This window comes from Rhinatrema bivittatum, chromosome 5 (genome assembly GCF_901001135.1).
Source record: "Rhinatrema bivittatum chromosome 5, aRhiBiv1.1, whole genome shotgun sequence".
NCBI lineage: Eukaryota > Metazoa > Chordata > Amphibia > Gymnophiona > Rhinatrematidae > Rhinatrema > Rhinatrema bivittatum.
In genome coordinates, this window is record NC_042619.1 from 238,756,554 (window position 1) to 238,772,246 (window position 15,693).

Here is a 15,693-nt window from a genome sequence, read left to right on the forward strand (position 1 = left end):
CTCAGTTTCAAAATCTGGGCACAATAAAATAAAGGATATCATCTCCACTGGCACTAAAGAATTTGAAACATTCCCAAAATATTCACCATGCCAACTCACCACTAGAGCCATCAACCTATGGCACTGAGTCTCAAATCCATCTACAGTGGCTGTATTGGCACCGAACTGACAACGTCTTGACGCAAAAATTCTGTGCCAAAGATTCCTGAAGGAAAATCCAGTCCTCCCATCATGGTGCCAGAATTGGACACCACTTCTTCCATCAACTGAATGCCATCTATTCATGCAGATACTTTGCTTGGAGTTTGTCCATAACTGCATGAAGAGTATTCCATCCACTCCTCCATCTCTTTCACCCATTTTGGAGAAGCTATCTGCCCAATTAGACTCCTAGTCTACTATTGCTCTTTTTCAGAAGGTGGAATAACAATATCATGAAAAGTCTCTCAGCTCTATCTCCTCAAGAAATGAGGCTCCTCCCATTCTGCTTTTGAATAAAATTATTGTTCAACTTATGATTCAGACTCTCTTCATTCCATAAAAGAATCAGATTTCCCTAGAGCCAGCTAGAAGTACATATCTGTCTTTTCTCCATAAAACAGCAGACATATCCTTTAAATTGGATGAAGACAGAGACTCAAAGAAAGGACATACCTGGGATTCTAATATATATTCAAGCACGTAAACTGGCTATTGCCATTCCAAACCACAAAACCCTTCAGAAACTTCACTTTAAACGATGGCAGGCCCATCTTTCTACTCTTCCAGTTGCCAGGAAACTAGACTTAAAGTATAATGTTCAGTGTTGTCCAAGCCATAACAAAAGGGAAAAAGATCAAAACTACATTTAGTACTCTTTCAGGTAAGGATGCCAAATTATGTGACAATACAAGGAAGAAAATATTCCAGTCATCTATGTTGTTAGGCAGGATCTCAACCCATCAGTTTCAAATAATTTCAAAACATAAGAGAAGTCATACGTTAGCTTCCTTCAGACATGCAAGATCTGTTTACAACTCATTTGAATGAAATAAAAGAATGCCCAAAACACCTCATACGATCTTCTTATGTTTTTGAAATAAGGTTCAAGGTCTGCTGCCATAATAACAGGAGGCAGGCTGAAAGCCTCAGACCTAAGAGGAGATATTCATCACAGACTTGCAGACATCCCATGTTCAGGAGATAATTTGTTTGGGGACAAAGTTAAGGAGACTGTTGATCTTATTAAAAAAAAAAAAAAAAGTGCTGCTCAACCCTCCAAACATTATCAGCAGCCACTTTTGAGCAACAACCTACTCATGGGAAATAGCCTTTGTGAACTTACAGAAGGCAGTTCTATTACACCGTAGAAAGTACCAACTATACCCTTTCCAGAGGCAAAACTTGCAACAGCAACAAGCTCAGCAAAAACAACAAAGCATGATGCATCTTAAGAGAGAAAAAAACCCAAGCAAAGTCTGCTCAACCCACTCAAAGATCAAGGTCCAAATTTTAACTACAAAATAAATTATCCTTCTGAAGCTCTTCCAGTGAATGGAAGGTTTCCTTTTTTTTTTTTTTTTTTTTTTATTTTCAGTGGTCCGTTGTTACTACTGACTGATAAGTGCTCAAAATAATCCTGAAAGGCTATCGCTTATACTTTCAAACTCTACCTTCCCTTACTCCACTGGCCCCTTATTCAGTGTCTCTTATGCAACTTCAGATGCTGCAACAGGAACTAATCTCTTTATTGGCAGCCAATACGATAGAGCCAGTCTCTTTGATAGAGAAGAATAAGGGATTTTACTCGAGATATTTCCTTATTCCAAAGAAGTCAAGAGGTTTTCGTCCTATTCTGGATCTAAGAAACTTAAATACCTCATGAGTGGAAGGTTAATAATTTCCTAGACACCATCCTTCCTCACATGGAGATCCATGATTGACTGACAACCCTGATTCTCAAGGATGCATTCAAACATATTGCAATTCATGCGAATTACAGAAATATCTTCGTTTCACAGTAGCACAGAATTGCTATCAGTACTGTGCACTCTCCTTCCATCGAGCAGCAATCGCAAATTTTCGCAAAGTGCCTAGCAGTGGTTACAGCCCATGTCAGAAAAAATGTTTTGGTTTTTCCATACTTAGACAACTGGCTAATATCGAGCAGGAGGTCAACCTGACAACTTCCTACACTTTTCACACACTCCTGTCTGTGGGCTTCATTGTCAATTTCCAGAAGTCCAATCTAACTCTGACATGGCAACTAGAATTCATAGGAACATATTTAAACACCCTGAAGGGAAAGACTTTTCTTTCTTTTCAAAGAGTAAGCACACTAACTCGCATAGTTCACTCAGTGTCCAGTTAAACTTCATTTTCAGCCAGATCCTTCATGGAAATGTTGGGCCAGTTGGCAGCTACAATTCACATGACCCTCTTTACACGTCTCCATATCAGAGCAGCTTAATGGTAACTTAGTATTCTGATGGAAGCAGCATTTGTAATCAAGGTCTCACAGAATCCTTATAATCAGATATCCTCACTCATTCAACTGGTAGACCCATCCTATCAATCTTCTTCATAGTCAATCCTTTCACCAAAGGCAAATTCAGCAACGGACTGACTATGGATGCCTCCAATCAAGATTGGGGAGCACATCTCAACACTGTTTGCTCTCAAGGAACTTGGAGTGTGCACAAATCATATGGAATGGAAAGCCATTTTTAAAGCTCTTTTAGTATTCAAATTGTGGCTGAAGAACGAACAGTAGTTCAAGTTCAAACAGACAATCAGATAGCTATGTATTATTTAAATACAGAGTAAGAGAAAGCATGCAAGATATGGAATGGGCAATTCCAACAAAAATATTCCTCAATGCTATTCACTTCTAGGCAAGACAATGTCTTGGCAGATTCCTTGAGTCATCGTTTACTACCCTATGACTAGTGCAGTATCTCTTTCAACTCTGGGGAACTCCACACACAAACCTCTTTATAACTCCATTTGACCAAAAACTTCCTCTCTTGCTCGAAAAGACCAGCACCTGACTCCCTCTCACATGATTTGTTTTACATTCCATGGAATCAAGAACTAATGTATGTATTTCCACCATTGCTCATGTCCAAGACAATCTTCAGGTTAAGAAGAGACCAGGAAAACATGATTCTAATAAACCCTTTCTGGCCAAAATAGATTTGATTTTCCTGTCTTCAACAGCTAGCAATTGCTCAACCATTATGTTTGCAAATATTACAGAATTTCTTAACTCAATACAATGAAACACTTATTCACCCCAACCTTCCATCCTTGACACTTATGGCTTGGATGTTGAAAGCAGGCTAGTTCAGACTATACACCAACCCTTGGAAGTTAAGGTAGTAAGACAGTGTTCCACCAGATGTTTCTACAATTTGAAATGGAAACGATTTTTCAAATAGTGTATGTCACAGAAGGAGGAACTATTTAATTGCTCTATTTCTGCCCTTTTATGATATCTTCTCAGCATCTTGAGATCAAAATTGAATCAGAATACTCTGGAGTGCTATTGCAGCATATCACCATTTAAAAAGTCTTCCAGTTTCCCAACATCTGATAGCAGCAAGATTCATTAAAGGCCTTTACCATCTTCATCTGCCATAAGAGTCCCACTTACTCAGTGGGATCTAAATATAGTACTCTCTCAAATACTGAATCCTCCCTTCAAATGCTTAGCAGCTGTGGCTCTCAATTCTTGGAAGTTATTATTTTAATAGCAATTGCCAGGCCTTAGTGACACACACACATCTTCAAAAACAGGTTAGCTCTAGGAATCCATCTTACGTTTTTACCTAAGGTGGATTCTCAGATTCACCTGCCAACATGTTTTCTGAAACCTCATTCTAACAAAGGTGAACAAATCCTTCACATCTTAGACTACAGAAGAGCTTTATTATTCTATTTGGAAAGATCTAAACTTTATAGAAAAACTTGTCAGCTGTTTGTTACAACCCTAGTGCATCTTTGTTCAACTTCCATTCAAGAATTCTGCAAGGTGGCTACATGGTCTTCTATCCATATCTTTATTAGGCATTACTATCGTGAGGAGGACCCTTTTAAGGATAGTGTCTTTAGCCAAGCAATATTTAAAAGCCTATTTAACTGCATCCTTCAACTCTACCTTCTTCCTCTCAACAACGGGTTGCCACACTTTAGACACATCTTCAAGAAATACAATTATTCCTTGTAATAGCTTGGGAATCTCCACTTGTGTGACTGAATTAAGTCCTGTTTGCTCACAAAGAAAGCAAATTTGCTTACCTGTAACAGATGTTTTTCATAAACAGCAGGGCAATTCAGCCACATAATCCCATCTGCCTTCCACAGAGTTGGAATGTAGCTTGTGAATTGACCAAGTAGACTTGCACAGTGGAGGCAGCGTGGGAACACCCAGACATGCTCAGAAAGACTTCTAGGTCTTTCTGAATTCTGATAGCACTTCGGATGACATCACCACCCACTGTGTGGCTGAACTGCCCTGCGGTCTACTGAGAACATCTATTACAGGTAAATAAGTACGCTTAACATGAGAGACTAGACAATGTACATTACCCTCCATGTGGTTGTATGTGTAGATATAGATACAGATATAGATAAAGAGAGCTAGAGATATATACACACACGTTATGCACACATCTCAAAATGATTTACAACTGCATTGTGTTAATACATATATGTAATACAGTCAATTATTAAAAAAACAACATGAACAGATCAGGTCAAGATTAGCACTCTAAGGCAAAGGAGAAAAGAGAGGCTTAAAACAGGATTTGAAGAGGTAATCAACAAGGAGAAAAAAAGACAAGGTCATGTCTGACACTGAGGACAGTATTTAGAAAGATCTTCCATCAACTGTGTCTGCACACTTTATGCTATGAGAGGGAGTTTACGAGTTAAAGGGATAATTTCACTGCAGCCTTTTAGTACTGCTAAATATTATTGGAAGGCTTTTCTACCCCTTTTTATGGTGTGCTTATATACGATTTTCCTAACACAGACTCCAGCTTCTCAACAATCTGCTCTAATATGTTTCTAACACCTGCAGAGTACTTTACTACCCAAGCATGTCCTAACTTGATCATGTCCTAACTTGAACAGAAAACAGCAACAGAAAGTAAACTTTGAGGAGAGGGAATCATATCACTTTCTCTGTCTTCCTTTCTGCTATGACCCAAAAGCTGTGAGAGTACTTACCTTTCTTTTTATTTCTGACTGCTGAATTATATTGTAAAAGTTCATTGGATATTGTAAATATCTAGCGATTCACTGCATTTTATGTACAGTACAGAAAGCTACAATGTTTTTGTGCTTCTAAAGGCAACCTCTAAGTGTTTACTGAAGACTGCACTGCTTTGCATGAAGTTTCCTGGCCACTTTCCAAGAAACTCCTGAGCAGTGTGTACTGACTGTAAATAGAGTTGTTTTATTGCTAGGTCATGGGCCTGTTGAACTGACCCATCTGACCTAGGGTAGCATTTATTAATGGAAAAGTGACTGGAGAGATCAATTTACATCAGAATCTGGCTGAGAAAGGGGAAGGAAGGTACTGGAGATAGAATAGTGAAATAAACAAATGGGAGGAGAGACATTTTTAGGAAATGGAGAGCGACAACTGCAGTTTTCAGAAGTCAAATTCAGTTTTATTCTGAATACAAATCTGAAAGTAATAAAGTACAAGGGACATTATGCATAGGGAGCGCAAACGGAATTAATGAAATTAGTTCATAGACAGTCTTTCGGATTTTGAACGTTCTTAAAAAGTTAAAATACAATACGTGAAATACATTGGAAGTCACTTAAGTAGGATGATGCTGAAAGAGGAAATGGTATTTGGGGTAGTAGGCTGGAAAGATTTACCCTATCTACTGGATACAGTAATACCAAACCATTTTGAATTATTGAGACATCCTGATTGCGGGGGAACTTTCTCTACCTCTAAACATACTTCAGCTGCACCAACTTTTAGCAAAAATATAAACCTGTCTGAACACAGTATTGCACATTTCTCAGAAACAATATTAAGAAGGGAGCTTGTGTGTGTTTACACGAAAAGTCAGCTGTTTCTTAGCTTCTATATTGCTCGCTATCACTGAAATGGCATACAAAGCTACAATTCCCACTCATTTATATGCCTTGGAAAAGGTTTTTGATAAAACAGCTCTTTGAATTTATAAAGATATGTTTTTATTTACAGGGTTTTTGGATGGGACCTTGATGATTTGTTGTAATCAGTATTGGTTGTTACATCTGAAGTCAGAAATGTTTAAGTACTCAGCTCTTTCTAGATACAAGAGAGATAGTTGGGGGGAGGGGGGACGGGGACCACAAATGATGATATTTTCCCTTCCAAGATGTCCTGTTGTTAATGTAAAAAAAAAAAAAAAAAAAAAAAGTTTGGGACTTAGGGTTGCAAAAAAAATCTTTGTTGTTTTTTTTTTTTCTTGGGATAGACAGCCCAGCAGCTGCCAGCATAGCATCAGAGCAAGGCAGGAATACAATGAGCACTTTATTATAGCATGATGCACTTAGAAAAGAAAGATTCAACCTCAGTGAGTGTTTATTCTGAAAATAAGGAAACGCAGAGCAATAATGCCGTAGTCCATGTGAGCCATGCATGTTTTTAAGTGCCACAAAATTAACTATAAAAAGTTTTCCTTCATACTGCTGCTCTAGCCTGTGTTACAGTGAACTTTCCAATGACTTGCAATGGGTATTTTTCCTCCTTTAGAAACTGGGCAGCTGCTGTTATAGTATGAAGTGAGCAGCTGATTCTCAGTGGCTGAACAGCTGTTGAGCTCTCAGCAAATGTACAATCCACTGCTTTGCTGAACGGTACTGCGCATTGGAAATCTGAATTATTTCGGCTCATCAGGGACTTCCACAGGAGATGGTTTTCTTAAGCTCGTTCTGTAGCTGTGAAAAATTGGTCCTTAAGAGTTCATTAATGACCGTTTTGTAACCAGTCAGAATTCAGGATCTGGCAGCTTTTGGTCCTTGTCAGGCCATTAAGAAAGGGGCTTCAGCCAATGAGAATGCTGGTGTTTTGGCAACAGCTTTTTAATTACGGTTAATCCACTTTCCTCAAACAATTCTAGAACTGTAAAACAAAAAAATGCCAAAATGGCAGAATTTATATACAGTTTGCAAATGCTCCACACCTCACTTAACATCACAGTCATTTAATCAATAAGGACTTTGGGGGAGGGGGAGAGGAAGGTAATGGTGAAATTCTAGTTAAAATGTCCACAGTCATGCAGTGTTTTTTTTTTCCATTTTATGCTTGAGGATTAAAGCAGTGGTTCTCAACTCCAGCCCAAAAGGCTTCCAAAAGGGTCAGATTTTCAGGATATCCACAATAAATTCATGAGATACCAGCATCCCTTCAGAATAATAAAAAGGAAAATTTCATTACCTTAAAAACCAAATCTGTTAGATGCTTCAAGGTTTAAGCTGAGAATCACTGGATTGTATTGCATGTCTTCCTTGTAGCACCCACCTTCCTTTTATGAGGTAAAGGAGTGGAAGGCCCACAACACAGTTTAAAACCAATACAAAGATATCTTTGAAAGGTCCTATAAAACATCACGGTCCCGCTGGCAGGTTTGTTTGCATTCTGCTGTGGGGAGCGTGAGGCCCAAGACAGGCTTAGCCTCAGTACATTATGAGGCAATTTGGAATGGAAAAATCATCTCCGTAATGCACTGGGGCTGACTGTTTTGGGTACTGTGGATACACAGGATATGTGATATTTATACTAGTCAGTTGTATTTTATGATATTAATGTAGCCAAGGAAGGTTTTATTTCTAGGTATCTAGAAAATGCTTACATTTTGCAATATTGCTATGTTTTGCAGAGGTACTTCCAAACTAATGATGCTCTTGGTCCTTGAGAAAACTGGATTCTTTGCAGTTTATGATCCCTTTTATTAAACCAGCTCAAGACTTACCCAAAGATGACAGGAGATTTCCAGAAGAGAGGTAGCCTGGAAAGTACGTATATATAATCTTTGGGTAATTCTGATGATGATTTGATAAAAAGGATCACAACCTATAAAGAATGCATACATGAACAAAACAAGCAAATTGTCTTTTCCAAGAACATGCTTTTGTTGATGGTGGTGAAGTCATTTATATTTGGCCAAAAATGGTTCCGTTCAACTCGGTGGAGAGACTTCTTTGCTGGAATATGCATGTCAGGAAGGGCAGAGAGTAAGCTCCTGCTGGGTCAGCTCCTTGCCTTGGCATACTATCATTTTCTGTTGGTTTCTTAATATGTTTAAACCCTTTTGAGGGCTAACCTTACTACTTTCTCCCAACACTTGATTAGGTTCTGCCCATAAGTCAAAATATTATATTTGCACCAAAACACTGAACTTTCTTTTTAGTTTTCAAGATGTACTTTCATTGTAATTTTTTGGCAGATTTTAGTATCTTTTAAAGAATCATTTCCTAGTTTTTCTTTTTCCTATTAAACCTTTCAGTCTGCACAGGTATCATAACAACTTATTTTCCTTCCTGTTTTCAAGCCTAAGTTTGGGCCTACAGACTCTAAGACCTAGTGTCTTGCCATATCATAAAGTAGGTATCTTAACGTTGCCCAGCAAGGGATCAGAGAGTAGCACACATAGAAGAGGCCAACAGAGCCTAGCAGAAGATTAGGCAGCAAGGAATACACAAAGTACAGGACCCTGACAGAAGTGTCCCTATGTCAAATGCTCTCAACTGATGGAAGTGTTTGGAGCAGACCAAACATTATAGTAATACAACTGAAATGAGAACATGTGGCCTGCAGGGCTCTATTTTTTACAGAACAGCTGGTGAACTATTTCATTAGTTTCCAGAGAAGGTAGCAAGCAGAGTGGTCCTGGCTGGTAGGAGAAACATTCTGCTTAGCATTAATCCTGTCATGGAAATAATCCTTTCATGTCTGCTCTGGCAGGGCTGGTCAATTACAGACAGACCTGGTTATCATTTTAAAGAGGAAAATATTTGGACAGAGAGGACGAGACAGCAGACCCATGAGCTTCAGCAGTAACAGGACTATGCTGATGGGCTTCAGTGCTGCAATACTACAAACACAAGGGACTGTATATTTACTGACAAAATAGCATTTTCCTTTTATTTGAAACTCAAAAAGAAATGCAGTGAATATTTAAATGTTACAATTTCTTCCACTTCTGTGCTGGAATAAACCATTAATGAAAGTGGAAAACCTGAGTATTTTACTGCCAAAATGTAGTCTTTTGTCCCTATTTTAGTCTCCTGGGATTTTTTTTTCAGCTTCTCCACTTCCACCCATCTCTGCCCTCTATAATTCAGCTATTGCAGTGACAATCCTCAGCCAGGGGCCACAGACTACAAGTTCCCTCTGCATCCTGAATTCCACCTCTAGGTGTCAGTCACATGATGGCTGGGACTCCTAGGAAAACTCTGCTGAGCCGACGAGAAGTCCTAACCGTAAGTTAATTGTTTTCAAGCAGCTTGAAACTGAGTCCCAAACTGAGCAGGATATAGAAGTACCAGCATGCTACACTCACCGGTGGAGGAAGTGTGGTGGTAAAAACATCATCCTTGCTTTCCTCCGAAGATTTCTCCACAGGGACCCACTCCCCATAGACGGCATCCACTTCCTTTTTCCTATGCTGGGAGCCCGATGAAACTGGGAATTCTTTCGTCAAAGTGACCTGATTTTTTGGTGCTGGCTTTATCGTCGGATTCTTATGGAAAAGAAAATGTTTTTCAAGTCAGGAATTTTTACACAGAGTGCACTTTACATCAATGCTCCAGAACACAATTATAGCATGTTTTGGTAAACTGGCAAGCAGTGTATTTTCATTGTAAAACAGATTTTTTTATTTTTACAAATACAATGCCAGGAGGTTGTTGACCTGTCTGTTAAAAACATTTACATGCTGGTTTGATCAAAGGGACATTGCTGTCTATTTTGACTTATGTGTTTCTCTTGCCACCTATTTCATTGTACTTCTAATTTCTTTTAGCTTGTTGGCTGTTTTTTAAATCCTCTTTATTTGTTAATAGCCTTCATGCTGCATCAAATATATTGATGGATGAAGCAGAATTGATTACTCCTGCCTCTGTTGCTTCCATTTACATATATGTGCCGCTGGATGCAGCATGAAGGCTATTAACAAATATCAATTTCTCACTCCCATTTTACCTTTCCTCTCATATCAAAATTTTCAGGGGGGATAATTTATAAGTAGCTAGAGCATGTTACAATCTACACAAGACTCTTTACATGAAACCAAGCACAGAGACATTAACAACATCTAAAGACAACTCATTTAGGGATAGGGTGACCATATAACTCCATGTCTAGGGGGACAAGGTGATTTGGTCCTGGTTTTACCCCACTGTATGCAGGGAGATGGAGTCCTACTTTTCTTAGGGGACTCAATATGGAAATCAGAAATATATGTCCCTGCAAGCTATGATGTAAAACCAGGACTGGCTTATCTTATTTCCCAAAACATGGAACTATAAGATCACCTTATAATTAGGGACCTTCATTTTCAATTTAAACCAATTTTTGCCTGTAAATTCCAGGCAAAGGTAAATTTTTCCAAAGGTGGAAATTGTTTTAAGCCTATTTTCACCCTAATTTTGTGTCTCTTGAACTGCTGTGAAGGTAACATTTGCAAACCTTCTCAAAGCTAGTGCAGGCATAAGAGCCAGCTGCATTCAAGTCCCTCTTCCTCCTCCAAGCAGTGAAAATGTGTCTCAGACCTCCTCCCGACGACAGCAACGCTCGCCTAGAAAAGCTGAGAGGAACCCTGTAGGCTCAAGTTTTAATGATCGCAACTCCATGTGCTGAGAGGAGCTTTGCATGCTCAGTTCTGATGACCTCATCTCCATTCTCCTGGGAAGCCACTGCTTAGCTGAAAGCCTTCCAGCACACGAAGATGAGATGGTGCAGAACGGAAGTTGCACAGCTCTTCCTGGCTCCTGTAAGAGCGTGTGGATACAATCGGGAGAAGGGTTGGGCCATTGGCTTAGCTCCAGGAAAGGGCTGGAACTGAAGCATTGGCCAGAACCTGGTTTCACAGTCACCCACCCAAGCACAGTTGAGCAGCAGTCCCCCCCCAGCAGAAGAAGTTTCTGGTAAGATCCCTGTCTCTCTGGCTCAGCGCAGATTCAGAAAGCAGTGTGTACGGCTGAACTACAGAGCGCAGGTACATGAACATGCTGCCAAAAATGGAGGGAGGAGGATCCTGGAGCCACCACAGCCAGTAAGAATAAATACTTTTTGGGAGGAGGGAGATTTTGTGAGGAGTGAGAGAAGGGGGATTTCTTGGTAAGGGAGAGGGGTTTTTGAGAGGATTCTGGGGTGGAGGAGGAAGGAAGATAATGAAAGAATGGGAGACAGAGGGGAAATGCTGGGGAGAGGAATCAGGATCACCTGAAGAATCATTTGAAGGAAGGTTTTATTGTGGACTGGAAGAGAATTAGACAGGAGGTTTCTGTCCACCAGAATAAATTCCCCTGGAAAAAACAATAAATATTTTTCCCCACTGATTTTCTCCTGTTTTATTTCTTCTCAAATCAAACCCTGATAAATTTCTGGGAAAAATTACAAAACTGAAAATGAAGATCCCTATTTATAATCAATGGTCAATATTCAGAGGTCAAAATCAATTTTCATAACAAATGGGCACAAAATCAAAGTTTAGAGAATGCAAAAACTGCAGTGATTGTACAGAGTTGTTTTATATCTATAAACTGAGCAAAAAAAAAAAAAAAGCTTTTGGCAAAAAAGCTGCATTACCGTAGATCTCTTTTCAGCTCAGTCAGTTTAATATATATTAACAGTATTTATGTATGCAGCACTTTAATGTATACACAGATATATAAGGTCATTTACCTGCTTACAATCCCCTTGCCCCAAACAGCTTACACTTATTTATTTATTTATATTCTGCTTTTCACAGCGCTTCAAAGTGGATTACATTCAGGTACTGTAGGTATTTCCCTATCCCCAGAGGGCTTACAATCTAAGTTTTGTACCTTAAGCAAGGTAGGGTAAAGTGACTTGCCCAAGGTCACAAGGAGTGACAGCGGGACTCAAACCCTGGTCTCCTGGTTCATAGTCCACTGCTCTAACCACTAGGCTACTCCTCCACTCCACTTCAGGTTAGAGAAGCATCAGTTCACACATGGTGTTCAGTTCATGAGATCTCCGGATTCTCTCTTTTTCCAACTCCCTAACTTTAACAGTAATTCATAAAGTGGGCTGATGCAAAATACAGCAAACCCAAAAAACAGAGCTTGAAATTCAATCAAATCCTGCTCGTTTATGTCTGAATATAAAATCCTGTGCTATTTAAATGGGCCTCTGGGCACATCAGAGCATTAGTCCAAACCTCAGCCACAAACCTCACTCTGAGCACACAGGGTGTTTCCTAGTACTGTCTGCTCCCACTAAGGGTTGAAAGAAGAAAGCAGATTTGCTTGCATGTAACAGGTGCTCTTTGTGAACAGGACAAACCAGACACACACGTGGATGATGTTATCCAACAGCGCTCTCTTTAGCACAGAAACACTTAAAAGGCTTTCTGAGAATGCGAGGGAATTCTCTTGCAGTTGCCCCACAGAAGCCTCCTCAATCCCTTACCTAGCTAAGCTCTATGTCCAGGGGAGGAGAGTGGGATTGTGTGGCTGGGAGGAGAGTGGGATTGTGTGGCTGGGAGGAGAGTGGGATTGTGTGGCTGGTCTGTCCTGCTGGCCACAGAGAACATCTGTAACAGGTAAGCCACTCCACTTTCTCCGTGGGCAAGCAGAACAAACCCAGCTATACAAGCAGAGACTCCTAAGTTGAGGTTTATAATGAAAACGATTCTTTTTTTTTGGCAAATTAAGAAGTGGATGGCAGGGAACTTGAAGCTTTAATCAAATAAATTCCTAACACTGCTTCTCCAAAGTTACTATCTCTGTGAGGCTCTTCTTATAAACAGTAATATTTTATAAAAGTGTGAATGGATGAACATGTGGCTGCCTTATATATATCCTAAACTTAGGAAAATTTGAGATGGGCTACTGATGTACATATTGATGGGCTTTAACATCTGCAGGTAGTTGCTTTCCAAATTGAATGTAGAAGAAAAAAATGCAGTTAGAGAGCCATGCTGATAAAGTCTATTTTTTTTTTTAACTGATAATCCTTGTCTGGCTTGATCATAAGATATAAAAAGTTGTATAAGCTTTCTGAAAGATTTAGTTCTAAGTATTTAGATATATTATATATACCGTCATTCCATGTATAGATCACAGTGGTTTACAAAATAACATTCACAGTTATAACTCAACAAACCAAGTTATCAAATGCAATGAGGGTTGGAGAGTGGTGCATGACGTGGCAGGGTGTGACAGGTCCTCAACACAGCAATCAAACCTCCACCACTTGCTGCAGGCTATTTCAGTATCCAGCAGGCTTAAGTGCCATCATTTTTAGCACCTAAGGAGCCCCTTCAATCATGGATTGCCAGTCTCTACCAAAATCAGAAAAACCTTCACCCTAACAGGTACAAGGCATTTTCCCAGCTAGCAGACCACCTCACCTCAGTCACAAATATAGGCTATAAAGAATAAATAGTAAGGCGCAGACAAAAAAACTGGACTGGAAACCACTAAAAGCCAGACTCATATGCGGTGCAATAAAAACAGAAATATCACCATTCCTCATAAAACAAAGTCAAAAAATATAATTAAAATCAATAATGATAACCCCCAACACCCCCCCCCCCCCAAATACCTGGAAACATTTCATTTCCAGTTACCCTGAGATTCTAGACTCTCTCCTTCATAGGCACGCAGAAAAACAGGCTCCCAACCTCTCTCTCTCACAGGCACACACACACACAAGCAGGCTCCCAATCTGTCTCTCTCTCTTTTATAGGCACACACACACACAAGGAGGCTCCCACTCTCTCTCGCTCTCTTTCACAGGCACACACACAAGCAGGCTCCCAATCTGTCTCTCTCTCTTTTATAGGCACACACACACACACACACAAGGAGGCTCCCACTCTCTCTCGCTCTCTTTCACAGGCACACACACAAGCAGGCTCCCAATCTGTCTCTCTCTCTTTTATAGGCACACACATACACACAAGGAGGCTCCCAATCTCTCTCTCTCTTTCACAAGCGCGCACACACACACAAGCAGGCTCCCAATCTGTCTCTCTCTTTTTTATAGGCGCACGCACACACACACACACACAAGGAGGCTCCCAACCTCTCTCTCTCTCTTTCACAGGCACACACACAAGCAGGCTCCCAATCTCTCTCTTTCACAGGCAAATACACACACAAGGAGGCTCCCAATCTCTCTTTCACAGGCACACACACACACAAGCAGGCTCCCAATCTGTCTCTCTCTCTTTCACAGGCACACACACAAGCAGGCTCCCAATCTCTCGCTCTCTTTTACAGGCACACACACACACAAGCAGGCTCCCAATCTCTCTCTTTCACAGGCAAACACACACACAAGAAGGCTCCCAATCTCTCTTTCACAGGCACACACACAAGCAAGCTCCCAATCTCCCTCACACACACAAGCAGACTCCAAATATATATCTGTCTCTCTCTTTCACAGGCGCAGACACAAGCAGGCTCCCAATCTCTCTTTCACATGCACACACAAAAGCAGGCTCCCAATCTCTCTCTCTTTCACAGGCACATACACAAGCAGGCTCCCTCTCTCTCTCTCTCTTTTACAGGCACACACCACACACACACACAAGCAAGCTCCCACTCTCTCTCGCTCTCTTTCACAGGCACACACACACATCACATACAAGGAAGCTCCCAATCTGTCCCTCTCTCTCTTTCACAGGTACACACACAAGCAGGCTCCCAATCTCTCTCTCTTTCACAGGCACATACACAAGCAGGCTCCCCCTCTCTCTCTCTCTCTCTTTTACAGGCACACACACACAAGCAAGCTCCCACTCTCTCTCGCTCTCTTTCACAGGCACACACACACATTCACATACAAGGAAGCTCCCAATCTGTCCCTCTCTCTCTTTCACAGGCACACACACAAGCAGGCTCCCAATCTCTCTCTTTCACAAGCACACAGACAAGTAAGTTCCCAATCTCTCTTTTTTACAGACACACACAAAAGAAGGCTCCCAATCTCTCTCTCTCTCTTTCTTTCATGGGCATATATGCAAGCAGGCTCCCACTCTCTTTCAGAGACACACACACACACACAAGCATGCTCCCTTTCTTGCTTTCTTTCACAGGCACACACACACACAAGCATGCTCACTCTCGCTCTCTTTCACAGGGGCGCACACAAACACAAGAAGGCTCCCAATCTCTCTCTCTTTCACAGGCACACACACACACACACAAAGCATGTTCCCTCTCTTGCTCTCTTTCACAGGCACACACACAAGCAGGCTCCCACTCTCTTGCACTCTCTTTCACGGGCACACACAAAAGCAGGCTCCCACTCTCTCGCACTCTCTTTCACAGGCACACACAAAAGCAGGCTCCCACTTCTCTTGCACTGTTTTTCACAGGCACATACACAAGCAGGCTCCCACTCTCTCGCGCTCTATTTCACAGGCACACACATTCACACACACAAGCAGTCTCCCACTCTCTCTCTCACAGGTGCACACACACAAAAAGGCTTCCAAGTCTCTC

The 15,693-nt window shown here is 40.8% G+C and overlaps 1 protein-coding gene across 7 annotated transcripts in view; it reads right to left on the reverse strand.

Annotated features, from left to right (window-relative positions):
- SON (SON DNA binding protein) overlaps positions 1 to 15,693 on the reverse strand; it is a 236,639-nt gene that overhangs the window by 22,890 nt on the left and 198,056 nt on the right. For all 7 annotated transcript variants that reach the window (XR_003857026.1, XR_003857024.1, XR_003857027.1 and 4 more), the window contains one exon: positions 9,555 to 9,734. Coding sequence is in view for 3 of the 7 variants with exons in the window: in XM_029603546.1 (XP_029459406.1) it covers positions 9,555 to 9,734 (180 nt within the window). In the remaining 4 variants the exon portion in view is untranslated. The remainder of the gene's footprint in view (positions 1 to 9,554; positions 9,735 to 15,693) is intronic.